The 14,255-nt window shown below is 43.4% G+C and overlaps 1 protein-coding gene across 1 annotated transcript in view; it reads right to left on the bottom strand.

The window, feature by feature from the left end:
• Window positions 1-5,359: 5,359 nt before the first annotated feature.
• The window catches only part of themis (thymocyte selection associated), a 45,151-nt gene continuing 36,255 nt past the window's right edge, over window positions 5,360-14,255 (bottom strand). Inside the window, exon 7 of the mRNA XM_078541294.1 lies at window positions 5,360-5,961. Within this exon, the coding sequence (XP_078397420.1) occupies window positions 5,951-5,961 (11 nt within the window). The 3' untranslated portion in view covers window positions 5,360-5,950. The remainder of the gene's footprint in view (window positions 5,962-14,255) is intronic.

Genomic DNA, 14,255 nt, shown 5'->3' with positions numbered 1-14,255 from the left:
GAATAAGAATGGAGAATCTCGGGCATGGAGCCAGCGAAGACTCCGGAGAACAACCATCGCGGAAGTAGAAGAACCTACGTCAGCAACGTAGAGACGACATCGAAAGAGAGAGAGAATGGAACACCTGGCCAGCATCAGCTCTCCTTTTCAGCTTTTATATTCTGTGACCACTCAGGGAGTGTCAGAGAAACCTAGTGGGTGTGCGTTTAGATCCTAGTTTGGGTATAAGACTGTATAACTTGGTGCAAACTGCATGTCTATATCTAACCAGACGTATAAGCTATATGTATATGATCTAACAACGTGAATAAAGCGAATTTAGAGTTAAGAGAGAATTGACTCTTCTCCTCTTTGTACTAAGCCAATAACCGTTACCGGTGACCTCTGATCTACATTTCTTTAATCTCTTCAAAGGTGGACCAAAAAATCACTCGATGAGGCCAGATATGAATATCTAAACAGATTTCAGAGCATGTGAATGTGCAGTACAGCAGTTTTTGCATCAGGTGCACATCATTGGGTTATTGTAAGAAAAATAATTCATAATTTCTCTCCTCCTTATGGTCCTGAGCCTGGTCAAAGCATGCTTTCTATTTAAAGACCTGACTGAATTTGCAACCTTTGTTAAAATTGACTAGTGTGTGTGGCTCAGTATTTTTAAAAATCTCCTCCTGCTCACAGTTAAGACAAAAATAGACTTCTCTATACAATGATATGAATTATTTTTTAATCAATGGTTGAAACAGGCTAACAAATAGCTTATTACTTACAGTCTATTGAGAAACATCTTAGCTCCTTAGTGTTTAAGTCACCTATTATCTCAGTGTCTTCTTTAAAACTCATCTGAATGTAGTTTGTTTTATATTTAATGTAACACTTACAAAATCCTTTTTGTAGAACGTTTTATTATAAATCCTGAAAACTGACAGGTACGCAATTTGCAGTTTACCTGAAGTGGTGAGAAAATTGCATACAGTGCATGTGTTCAGGAAATGGCAATGTTAAAAAGATAATTGGGATCCAACAGTGAAAATGGTGCATGGAGACATCAGAGAGAAACTGAAAGGATGCTATTGAAAATTAGATCAGAATTTATCAACAGATAACAGGTTAAAAAGTGACAAATTACCAGTGAATATGATTCAGCAAAAGATATAATTTAGAATTTGCTTGCTCCATTTGGTCGTGGCAGGGTATCAATACACAAGACAAAAAATACATGTTTCACCAAATATAAAATTCATTTTAAAAGTCCAGTCCTAAACTGCACAGGTCTTGAGCCCATCACTTTTACTTCCTTTTTTTCCCCTCTTAGATCCCTCTCCCCTGTCATCATAACTTCTTTCATTCCTGCACTCTTGGGTATTCTGCCCCCTAAATCCCTACTCAACCCTTCAGCATTCCTTGGTCTTCCAACTCTCCTCCCTTCATCACAGGGTTGACTGAGCTGCCTTGGCATAAATTCATGAATTCACACCATAAATCTTTCGCTTCTTTCTCTTCCTTTAAGACACTTTTGCCAAGCTTTTGACCACTTGTCCTAATTCCTATGTGGCTCAGTGTCAAATTTTGTTTGATAATGCTCCTGTGAAGTGCCTTGGGATGTTTTACTATTGTTAAGGTGCTACATAATTGCAAGTTGTTGAGTTGACTGTTGTGAATTAACCATATTGCCAAACAGTCCTTGATTTTGCCTCAATGAAGGACCAAAGCAGGTGACATTCAATGCAGCTAACAGTAACGTTTTGCAGTTTGGAAAGAAAAATGGGGGCATATTTACTGAATAGCGCTCGGCTTGTTAGGGAAGCTGCTGGGAATGATAACAGACTCAACATTGGCCATATCCAGTCCTTGCAGAACAGTAATTAAAAAATCAAAGAGAATACTGAATAATATTGCCATATCAGTGGAGTATAAAGCTGAAGCTGCTATGTTGAAGCAACAAAGTGCTCTGGTCATGCTATACTATGAATGCTGCACTCAATGCTAGTCACTGAAACACTAAGGAATCATGCAAGCTCATTTTTTTTTATTCATTCACCAGATGTGGACATCACTGTCTGGGCCAGCATTTATTGCCCATCCCTAATTGCCCTCAAGAAGGTGGTAAGCCATCATCTTGATCGACGGCAGTTCATGTGGTGTAGGTATATCCACAGTGCTGTTCGGGAGTTTCAGGGTTTTGACCCAGTGACAGTGAAGGAATGGCAATATAACTGCAATTCAGGATGGTGCGTAGATTGGAGGGGAATTTGCAAGTAGTGGTGTTCCCATGCATCCACTGCCCTTGTCCTTCTAGGTGGTAGAGATCACAGGTTTGGAATGTGCTGTTGAAGAAGCTTTGGTGAGTTGCTACTTTGCAATTTATAGATAGTGCACACCGCTGCCACTGTGCGTCTGTGGTGGAGGGAGTGAATGTTGAAGGTGTGGATGGGATGCTAATCAAGTGGGCTGCTGTGTCCTGGATGGTGTCAAGCTTCTTAAGTGTTGTGGAAGCTGCACTCATCCAGGCAAAAAGGTGGACAGGCTTTGGGGAGTCAGGTGGTGAGCTACTCTCTGCAGAATTCCCAGCCTCTGACCTGCTCTTGTAGCATTTATATGGCTAGTCCAGTTCAGTTTCTGGTCATTGGCAACCCCCAGGATGTTGATAGTAGTGGATTCAGTGATGGTAATGCCATTGAGAATGTCAAGTGGAGACTGTTGGATTCTCTCTTGTTGTAGATGGTCATTGCCTGGCACTTGTGTGCTGCGAATGTTACTTGCCACTTGTCAGCCCAAGTTTGGATATTGTCCAGGTCTTGCTGCATTTGGACATGGACTGCTTCAGCATCTGAGGAGTCATGAATGGTGCTGAACATTGTGCAATCATCAGCGAATATCCCCACTTCTGAAATTATGATGGAAGGTCATTGATGAAGCAGCTGAAGGTGGTCGGGCCGAGGACACTGCCCTGAGGAACTCCTGCAGTGATGTCCTGGACCTGAGATAACTGACCTCCAACAACCACAACCATCTTCCTTTGTGCTAGGTGTGACTCCAACCAGTGGAGAGTTTTACCCGATACCCATTGACTCCAGTTTTGCTAGGGTTCCTTGATGCCACACTCAGTCAAATGCAGCCTTGATGTCAAGGACAGGCACTTTCACCTCATCTCAGGAGTTCAGCTCTTTTGTCCATGTTTGAACCAGGGCAATAATGAGGTCAGGAGCTGAGTGGCCTTGGCAGAACGCAAACTGAGCGTCAGTGAGCAGGTTATTGCTAAACGGGTGCCGCTTGATAACATTGTTGATGACCCCTCCCATTACTTTACTGATGATCAAGAGTAGACCTATGGGGCGGTAATTGGCCAAGTTGAATTTGACTTGTTTTTTTGGGTATAGTGCATACCTGGGCAATTTTCCACATAGCCGGGTAGATGCCAGTATTCTAACTATAACTGGGACAGCTTGACTAGGGGCGCGACAAGTTCTGTAGCACAAGCCTTCAGTACTATTGCTGGAATATTGTCAGGGCCCATAGCCTTTGCACTATTCAGTGCCTTCAGCCGTTTCTTGATATCACGTGGAGTGAATCAAATTGGCTGAAGACTGGCATCTGCGATGCTGTGGTCCTCAGGAGGAGGCTGAGATGGTTGATCCACTTGGCACTTCTGGCTGAAGATTGTAGCAAATGCTTCAGTCTTATCTTTTGCACTGATGTGCTGGGCTCCCCCATCATTCAGGATGGGGATATTTGTGGAGCTTCCTCTTCCAGTGAGTTGTTCCAGTGAATTATCACTATTCACGACTGGATGTGGCAGGACTGCTGAGCTTAGATCTGATCTGTTGGTTGTTGCATCGCTTAGCTCTGTCTATCACTTGCTGCTGATGCTGTTTGGCACATAAGTATTCCTGTGCTATAGCTTCACCAGGTTGACACCTCATTTTTAGGTATGCTTGGTGCTGCACCTGGCATACCCTCCTGCACTCTTTATTAAGCCAGTGTTGATCCCCTGGCTTGATGATAATGGTAGAGTGGGGGATAGGCCAGGCCATGAAGTTACAGTTTGTGTTCGCGTACAATTCCGTTGCTGCTGATGGCCCATAGCGCCTCATGGATGCCCAGTTTAGAGTTGCTAGGTCTGCTCGAAATCTATCCCATTTAGCATGATGGTAGTGTCACACAACACAATGGAGGGCATCATCTCCACAACGACTGTGCGGTGGTCACTCCTATCGTTACTGTCATTGACAGATGCATCTGCAGCAGGCAGGTTGGTGAAGATGAGGTCAAGTATGTTTTCCCCTTTTGTTGGTTCCCTATCACCTGCCACAGACCCAGTCTAGCAGCGATGTCCTTTAGGACTCGGCCAGCATGGTGAGTAGTGGTCATACCGAGCCACTCTTGGTGATAGACATTGAAGTCCCCCACGCAGGGTACATTCTGCTCCCTTGCCACCTCCTTCTGTTGTTCAACATGGAGGGGCACTGATTCATCAGCTAAGGGAGGGCAGTACGTGGTAATCAGCAGGTGGTTTCCTTTCCCATGTCATGAGACTTCATGGGGTCCAGGGTCAATGTTGAGGACTCCCAGGGCAACTCCATCCCGACTGTATGCCACTGTGCCGCCACCTCTGCTGGGTCTGTCCTGCTGGTGGGACAAGGGATGGTGATGGTGGTGTCTGGGACATTATCTGCAAGATATGATTCCGTGAGGATGACTATGAGAGGCTGTAGCTAGAGACAGCTCTCCCAATTTTGGCACTATCCCCCAGATGTTAGCAAGGAGGACTTTGCAGGGTCAACAGGGCTGAGTTTGCCGTTGTCGTTTCCGGTGCCTAGGTTGATGCCAGGTGGTCCGTCTGCTTTCATTTCTTTTATGAGACCTTGTTGCAGTTTGACACAACTGAGTGGCTTGCTAGCGCATTTAAGAGTCTGGTATCACATGTAGGCCAGGTAAGGACAGCAGGTTTCCTTCCTAAAGGACATTAGTGAACCAGATGGGTTTTTATGACAATCAGTAATGGCTTCATGGGCATCTTTAGTCATCTGCCGTGACGGGATTCGAGCCCGGGTCCCCAGAGCATTACCCTGGGTCTCTGGGTTACTAGTCCAATGAGAATACCCACTAAGCCTTTGCCTCCCCTGACTGCTGAGACTTCAGCCTGCAGATGTCCATGAAGAAGAGAGGAAATTTGGTGCAGGAACAGAAGAGTGGCAGAGCCAATAAGGGCCTGGAAATGGAAATAGTTAAAGAAAATGAAACGTGATTGGCCCATGGTAACCCGGTCTACTCAACAACAATGGTGAAAATTTCAAAGGATCCAATATTACAGAAACACATACACAGACATTTTGTTAACTTAGATGTTGGTAACTAGTTTGACTTTATAAAATCGGTTTAATTTTAATTGCTTTTACAATAATATCAGTATGATCATTCAGGCATTTGCAAATATTGATAATGTATAGATTTGTTCAGAAATACAAATTCTGCAACATCTCAATGTTGGTTCTTTGTGGGTCATGTTTATGCAAACAAAATATTGTATTGTCAAATAGAAGTAAATAAATTAATCCCTAGGTACAAAAACACTCATTGCAACCAATACTATATGGTAAAATCCACATCACATTTGAAAAAATTCCAATTACTTTAACACTTCTGGATCCTAAAAATATAAAAAGACTGATAATCAAAAAGATACACAAAATTAATCGATCTGTTCTCGTCTAAGATAGAACAATTTGTCATTTCCAGTATTTCAACCATGTGGGTACCATTATCTGATGTTACGTGGTGAATGACAATATTTGTCCCAGGCAATTTCAGTGGTTCTAAGTTCAACAAAAATGTTGATTTAATTTACAAATCCAGTCCTTGAGGAAAGAAATAATCCAGAAATTTGGTCAGAAGACTGCGTACTCCCAATCAGATGCCCGCTTGAAGACATTTTTCTCATTCACTCTTCTTAATGGTTTTCTAAAATTGAGATACAAACAAAAGATTAAGTCAAAACAGAATGTACACTTTAGGATAAAAATTCACCTGGACTTATTTTTGCCTTGAATACAATTCTCAGGAAGGGATTGGAACAGGCAGTGGAGAGAGTTGGGAAAACTGCAAGGACTGTAGAGTCAAAGGAGGTGGAAACTCATGGCTCCGCAGGAAAGTTCTTTAAAAAAATTCTCATGACAAAAACGTACCTTTAAGTTAGTAGCTGCCTTTTAGGATATGCTGCAGAATACTGAATGGGGCAGGCCTGACGCCTGCCTCATTCATCGCTGTCCAGTTCTGTGAGGACCTAAAACGGTCCTTTTAACACTTTGGCACCAAATGCAAGTTGTGTGCATTTTTAGAGCGGTAGTCAGAAGAGGCCAAAAGCAAGTCAAGAACCTGCAGTTGGGTTTGTGGTAGGATGTGGGGGGGAGGTGGGGGGTGGAACAGGTGTGGTCATGTGGAGAGGGTGTCTGGTCTGGTCTCAGGGAGGATACAATTTCATCATGAAGGGCCATGGGTATGGGCAATGGTGGACAGGAAGCAGGTAAACTTGATGGACTCATAGGAAGCACCCACACTTCTTATGACCCGCAAGCAGTGCTGTAAGGGCTTTACCTCAGTTATTCATTTCACAACATTTCTGGGTAACAAGGGACTGAGAATTAGTACAGTTTACATTCCAATCATACAGTCCTGCAAGCATTTTCGCCTTTTCCACAATCTAGTCCTCACCTCCCTTTAGCTGCACAGTTTCCTGAGGCTTGGGAAACCTGGCTGGCCAAGGTTAAACCTGGATAAAAGGTTAATTATGAGGTACACAGCCTCATTATAATATTCAAATGATAAACCCATCTCCTGGGAACAGGTTGATTGCCGGTTCCCTGTGCCACCTTCTTTAAACCAGAAGTGAGCGGATTACAGTCCGGTTTGAAATTTTTATAATGTTCACATCTCACCCAATATGCCCATTTTTGGGGGTTAAAATTCTACTCTTTGTTACTGTTATTGAATCATGTGGAATCCTCAGCACAACTTAAAAATTCGCTGTCTGGGCTTTACTTAAATTGTGTTTGTTCTTTGAAGCCCAGACCTTTGGGGCAGCCCTGGAGCAGCTTTGGGTGTGGGGAGGGGAGAAGGGGCGAGAAAATCAGAGAAGATAAAGTTACTGTCTATTTGACATGCTCCCACCTCCTCTCATTTTTCCCATAGGCGGGCGTGCAGGGATGATGACAATGCACCCAACAACATCAGGAATCCAATCAGCACTGGTTTTTACAACAGCACTACAGTTATGTCCATGTTGCATGCACACCACCCCCTCCCCCGCAACCTGTGTTTGCATCCCAGCAGCTAAGAGGCAGCACAGTGGGAGGTCAAGATTGCAGTAAGCAACAAGAGACCCCTGGGAGAGGGCAACTTTGCAGAGGGCAACAAGAGACCCCAGAGAGAGGGAGCAACTCCACCAAGGGTAACAAGAGACCCCAGAGAGAGGGCAACTTTGCTGAGGGCAAAAAGAGACCCCAGAGAGAGGGCAGCTCCCAATAAAATGCCAGGGGCAACAAAACACCCCAGGGCAAGGGCAACAAAGACCCCAGAGAGAAGACAACAAAGACGCCAGAGCACGGGCAACCAAAGACCCAGAACGAGGGCAAAAAGAGGCACTTGAGCAAGGGCAACAAAAGACCCCAGAGCAAGGGCAACAAAAGACCCCAGAGCTAGGGCAATAAAAGACCCCAGAGCTAGGGCAATAAAAGACCCCAGAGCTAGGGCAACAAAAGACCCCAGAGCTAGGGCAACAAAAGACCCCAGAGCAAGGGAGACAGATGGCAGTGCAGAGTGAGCAGATGGCTGTGAATGAGGGAAAGCTACCTAAGGTAGCTTAAAAGATGCAAAGCGTGCAAAAAGTAAATGAAGCTGTTCCATAGGAAAATGTTCGCATCAGAGCTGAAGTGGAAGATTCAAGCTGAGTATATACCTTTGAAAATGCATGATAAATTGAAGTCTTCCATGAACCAAGCTGTCCGAGATCTTAATAATCAAATTTCAGAGATGACACAAAGGTACCAGGAGGAGATAACGGCCCTCAATTCCACAGTTGGCAAATCAAAGCAGGAGTTAGAAAAACTCAACCAGATGTACAGCCAGACAAAGCAGCAGGCTGAAAAGGCACACAAAGAAGTTGCGCCCCTGAAGGATTCCTTGAAGAATTAATATGTAGCCATGGAAATACATGAGGAGCTAAAAAGGACGTTGAGCATTAGTTTCAGCACAGCTTTTTCTGAGTATCAGCAGCAATGCACTGAAGCCCAGAATAAATTGGCAACAAGAAAATAAACAGTTGAAAGGGCAACTGATTGTCCTTCAAGATCAAATGCAAAAGGAATGCATGTTACCAGAAACCCTTAGATCAAAGTTTATTCTTCTGGAAAATTATGAAGAGAAAGGAAATGAATTTAACGTCACTCTAGACATACTGAAGGACCAGTTGGTAGAGAAAATTCAGCAATGTTCAATATTCCAGAAAGCTGAAAGCTACAAGAAAGAGACTGAAGAGTGAAGAAGCAGTTGAATGAAAAAGAGGAAGCATTGCAAGGAAAAGCCATAGAACTTTCCAAACTGCGAGCGGATAATGAAGCCATGAGTAGCACAATTACAGAACTGGAACAAGTTAAGACTTCGCTGGAGACAGACCTGGCCAAAAATGAAACCAACATAAAGGACAAGGACAAAGTTCTGTTGCAGGCAGAGAAAGAAAAGACAGAAATGAGATCAGAAAATGTAAATCTGACACTGAAGCATAAGGCAATAGAAGAAGAAAAAGCTAAATGAAAAAATGAAAAAGCTGAAAGAAAAGATCCATAAGCTTGCAAAAGGATTTAAAAATAAAACAGCAAACAAATGTTTGGCTGAGATTGCGAATCAAGTGGAAATGAAGGTTCCATTTGCGAAACATATATGTCCAAGAACATGGCGGACACCACGGAAAAAGAACATTTTAATCCACTCTAGGAATGAACAAAGTGCACATATCCCTTGGAAGGAACGGGACATACCCAGAGTGTCCAATAAAAGCAGACAAGTTGTTAATAAAGAGAAACTCAACGCAAACTCGAATGGAGCTAACCAAGTTAAAAGCAAAAAACTGCGGATGCTGGAAATCCAAAACAAAAATAAAAATAAAAATACCTGGAAAAACTCAGCAGGTCTGACAGCATCTGCGGAGAGGAACACAGTTAATGTTTCGAGTCCGTATGACTCTTCAACAGAACTAAGGATCTATTTTTCCTTAGTTCTGTTGAAGAGTCATACGGACTCGAAACGTTAACTGCGTTCCTCTCCGCAGATGCTGTCAAACCTGCTGAGTTAACCAAGTACAAGAAACAGAGAGCGCTACTACCATTCCTCCAAACATGACAGACCGAGATGCGGAAGAACTGTCAAGTCTCAAGACTGCCTGAATTTATAAAGTCATTGAGTTGTGGATGAGGGAGAAAGGATAGCAAGTAAAGATTATATTACAAATAGTTATACTCCATTGGAAGAGAAAGTTTTCTTTGGAGAAGAAAGGGGATATTGTATGATGTTGTATGTGCCTGTATGCCACTGTAATGTAAAGATGTTTGGCAGAACAAGGGTTAATGTGGGACTGGAGAATAGCTGTTTAATCAACACTGATGAAAATAGCTGTATGATGCATAGAGTCACATGGTAATAGTCTCAGAGAACAGTCTAGAGAACACACTGAAAGCAGCCTGCATGGAAAGTACCATGCATGACGGTACCTGAGATCTGTAAATCATTAAAGATTAACAATGAAGGGTTCATGTTTTAATATAAAAGTCTTAAGATCTCATTATTGAGACACTACAGCGTACCATAATACAACATGGTTGGCAGCAGTGGGGGATCAGTGCTATCAGCATATTACATCAGTTATAATCATAAAATGGCAAGGCAACTGTCTTCCTATCTCACAGCCTTGCCTTTTAGTAAGGATGTCTCCAATCATCATGGGTCTAATGAGGTCTCAGCTGCTCTCTTGGTGTTGATAGCAGCTCCATAGTTTCCCTGTCATTCCTGCTGCTTGGGCCTCAGCAGCACTCCCATTGCTCATATAATGGGCCTCACCGACTTCAGTTCCCGGTCCAAAACTCGCCTGCCTTCCCTAATTACATGACGAGTGTAGGCCCTCTCCTGTAAAGTTAATCTGGTGGGCTAGCTACTGATATGCAAGGCTTTCAGATCTGGAAATGGCCATGACACTGGGTTCCTGATGCTTGCAGCAAAATTCAGCTCTTGGTTTCAGCAGGGAAACTTGTAATTAACTGCACAGCAGGAAGGAAAAAAACACCCATAGGGTCTTTTTAATATAACCCACCCAGCAGCAATTTATTTATCAATTACTTTAAACTGAACTGTGCAAAGCTTTTTGGCCTAATTCTAACATAACCAGTGGAACATACCCAGTGTTTCTCAGACCGTCTCCTTTTGGTATCATGCAGTAAAGCAATTAAGAAATAACTTAAACAGCTATTTTCATCAGTGTTGATTACTGTAAATCAGAATTAAGCCCCATCTGCAATAAGGGACTAATCTTTCACCAAATTCACCAATTTCACATATAAAAACTGTAGAAATTTTGTTTGCAATGAATATATATTTTGCACACTAGAGGGCTCCAACAATAAACAATAGACATGTATAAACCAAAACACTTACAAACCATCCAGGCCTTGATATTGACAGCCCCCCCAACAATGGGTGGGAAAGGGTGGTTTAAAATGTTAAAAAAGGGAATTTGTCCTTAGCCTGCCACATTAGCTCACACCAGCAGTTTTGAGTTGTGTCAGGTTTGGAAAGGTTTATTTAAATCAGGCTCCCACAGAGCAACTTATATTGACAGTTGCTGGCCGGGTTTTACAGGACTTGGGACATCTAGGAGCGAAAGGGAGGCAGAGTTCCGGCTCATGAAGGTAAAACTGCCTTTCACAGCATTCCTTGTGGGCCAGCAGCAGCAGAAATGCTCCCCCCTGCACCTCAAGAAAGCCTTCAGCCTACCTCTGCTAATCAAGGATGCTTTACCACCCAGATCCCTCCTATGTCCCCCAAATCTTGATAGCTGTCTCTGTATGTAGTGATCGTGACCGACTTCTACACCCCTAACACCTCCCATGTCCCCAAGCCCCGACCTCTTGCTTCCTTCCCCAACAGACTGCTAGGGACCAACTCCAACTGTGGTCACCTTTTGTCCTTTTAATACCCAGAAACCGGTCAGCCAATCTGACCAGCTGCCAGATGGGACAGAAACTTTTTTCTAAAAATCAGACCCTGTCATTTAATTTAGCAGGATTCCATGGGTAGAATTTTACATCCCGTGGGTAGGCGCGTGCCCGACCCGATCGGGCGTAAAATCGCACAAGACGACGTCGGGCGAATGTCCCGATGTCATTGCCCACTTGTGCAATATTTCGCTTGGCAGGTGCACGCTAAAGTCGGAAGCACGCCTACCAACAATTAAGAGGGCAATTACGCCCATAAATGGTGCAATTGACTCCGATTTTTTGTTGCCCGTCCAACCTTATTATTGGCGGACGGGCGAATCAGCCAGGCGGCCTTTGCATTTTCCATCAAACCTCATCCAAGGGCGGGATGTAATTTCCATGATGAAATAAAATAAAAATAAATTTCTGTGGACAGCATTTTTATCAGCTATATTTTCAGGTGATTAATTATGATGCATGGGCACTTTTTATCAGCTTTTAAAACCTTTATTTCAGCTTTTTCAGGTCTGCAGGTCCCTGAGGCAACTGTCTGCCTTCAGGGAGCTTTCTTGCAGCGCTCACCCCCCGCACCCACAGAAACAGCATCGCCCGCCCTCTTCCCGGCCCCACCCGGCTGCGCTGAGCGTTTCAGCCAGGGGCTGATCGCGGTCGGTGGTCCATTTCCCGACGGCTCCTGGGCCCACCAATTGGACGCGCCGGCCGAAGGTAAAATTCAGGCCCATGTCACCTGTTCATTCCCTGCCGTCCCTTGGTGTTTAGAATTAAGCACAAACACAAATTACCTCCGTCATTTCCATTTTTGGGTTAATTTCCAAATTGTGACAATTAAGTTCTTGTACATTCCTTTCTCACAAAATGCATACACTGATGCACCAGGTTGAACTCACGCTGTGCAACATTCATAATAAAGGTGCCCAGCTGGTACATGTCTTTGCTAAAGTGGACTTTAATGAATCCATTAATGCGTATGTTACTCATTTTCCACAGCATGATCTCAATTCCTGAGAGCAGACTAGGATAGGATGCTTTTAGTCACTGACTGCAAAAACTGCTGCCCATGATGTACCATGATTGCGCAACTTGAATAACCACCCACACTTATCAATCTGCCTGATGTTAGGAGAAACAAAATTTACATCAGCAGGTATGTTCGAGTGACATACAGTTGTGGCATTCAAAACCACAGCCATTAGATTAGAAGCTGAGACATTGGGCCATAATTTTCTGTCTTGGGGTATCTAATGGTGTCTGTGGTTAGGCTTGATTATGCACTTTTAGGTTTTGAAATATTTTGCGCTACATGTCGTTGAAAGTTCAAGTTGATAGTGATGCAGTGAGTGAAACAGGACATCTGGGTCCTGAATAAACAGGACAAGCAACTGTGTACAATTTTAAAATCGCCATCAAACATTAAATCCTGATGAAATGTGACACATGCCGTTAAATACAAGTTTCAACGCTTGAGAAGATGACTGGCAATAATCAACACTTATCAGGATATTAAAATAGACACGCTTAAAATGACGAGAATTTAATTTGTATCTACCGTGCAAGTACAGCAGCTTCACCCTATTCAATGCAGGGTGCTGTTTTCACCCTTATGATCTCTCTCACTTCTCTTTCTTGCCTTGATTTCTGTTTCTCTTTCTCTACAGTTCTAATTCTCTTTATAGAAACATAGAAACTAGGAGCAGGAGTAGGCCATTCGGGCCTTCGAGCCTGCTCCGCCATTCATTATGATCATGGCTGATCATCCAACTCAATAGCCTGCTCCTGCTTTCTCCCCATACCCTTTGATCCCTTTCGCCCCAAGAGCTATATCCAACTCCTTCTTGAAAACATACAATGTTTTGGTCTCAACTACTTTCTCTGGTAACAAATTCCACAGGCTCACCACTCTCTGGGTGAAGAAATTTCTCCTCATCTGAGTCCTAAATGGTCTAGCCCATATCCTCAGACTGTGACCCCTAGTTCTGGACTCCCCACCATTGGGAACATCCTTCCTGCATCTACCCTGTCTAGTGCTGTTAGAATTTTACAGGTTTCTATGAGATCCCCCCTCATTCTTCTGAACTCCAGCGAATATAATCCTAATTGACTCAATCTCTCATGTGTCAGTCCCGCCATCCCAGGAATTAGTCGGGTAAACCTTCCCTGCACTCCCTTATATAGCAGGTACATCCTTCCTCAGGTTAGGAGACCAAAACTGCACACAATATTCCAGGTGTGGTCTCACCAAGGCCCTGTAGAATTGCAGCAAGACATCCCTGTTCCTGTACTCGAATCCTCTGGCTATTAAGGCCAACATACCATTTGCCTTCTTTACCGCCTGCTACACCTAAATGCTTACCTTCAGTGATTGGTGTACAAGGACACCCAGGTCTCATTGCACATTCCCCTCTCTCAATTTATAACTCTTCATTTTTGTTTGATGATATCTAAGAATATGGATATATTCAAGGTGGATAAATGGAGTTGAGGTGCAGATTAGACATGATTTGACTAAATGGGGATACATGGTTGAGGGGTTGAATGGCCTACTCATGTTCTTATGTTCATTTCTGTCTCTCCTTTTAAAATTATTTTCCCTGCTCCGATTATTTATTTTCTGTCCTCCTACCCCTTTACTTCTTTTCACTTTCCCTTTCTCTCTTCCACATTCTTATTCTTTGGCTTTACCTTATATTCCTCTCCTTGTTTCGGCAACCATTGCTCTATTTTTTGCTGAATAGGTAGCTGAATAGAAGCTGGGTAGCACAAAGCTGTCAGTGCTGCTAATTGTGGGGTGGCGCATCTCAGACAGCAGCTTTTGGATTTCCACATCCCACAGTCCCTCACCTGAAGCTGCTGTACTATCTGAGCATAAATAACTGTAAGCATCATTAGCATCGCTATTACTTGGCATCAAATTCTGACCCATCTATTTCTTTCACTACTGAACTCATTTAATTTTTAATTTTGACATGAATTATATTTCTGTTTCAAACCAACTAT

The sequence above is a fragment of the Cetorhinus maximus genome, chromosome 5 (assembly GCF_964194155.1).
Source record: "Cetorhinus maximus chromosome 5, sCetMax3.hap1.1, whole genome shotgun sequence".
In the NCBI taxonomy this organism is placed as follows: Eukaryota; Metazoa; Chordata; class Chondrichthyes; order Lamniformes; family Cetorhinidae; genus Cetorhinus; species Cetorhinus maximus.
The sequence above is the reverse complement of the archived record's forward strand: the minus strand, read 5'-3'. Positions and strand labels throughout refer to the sequence as shown.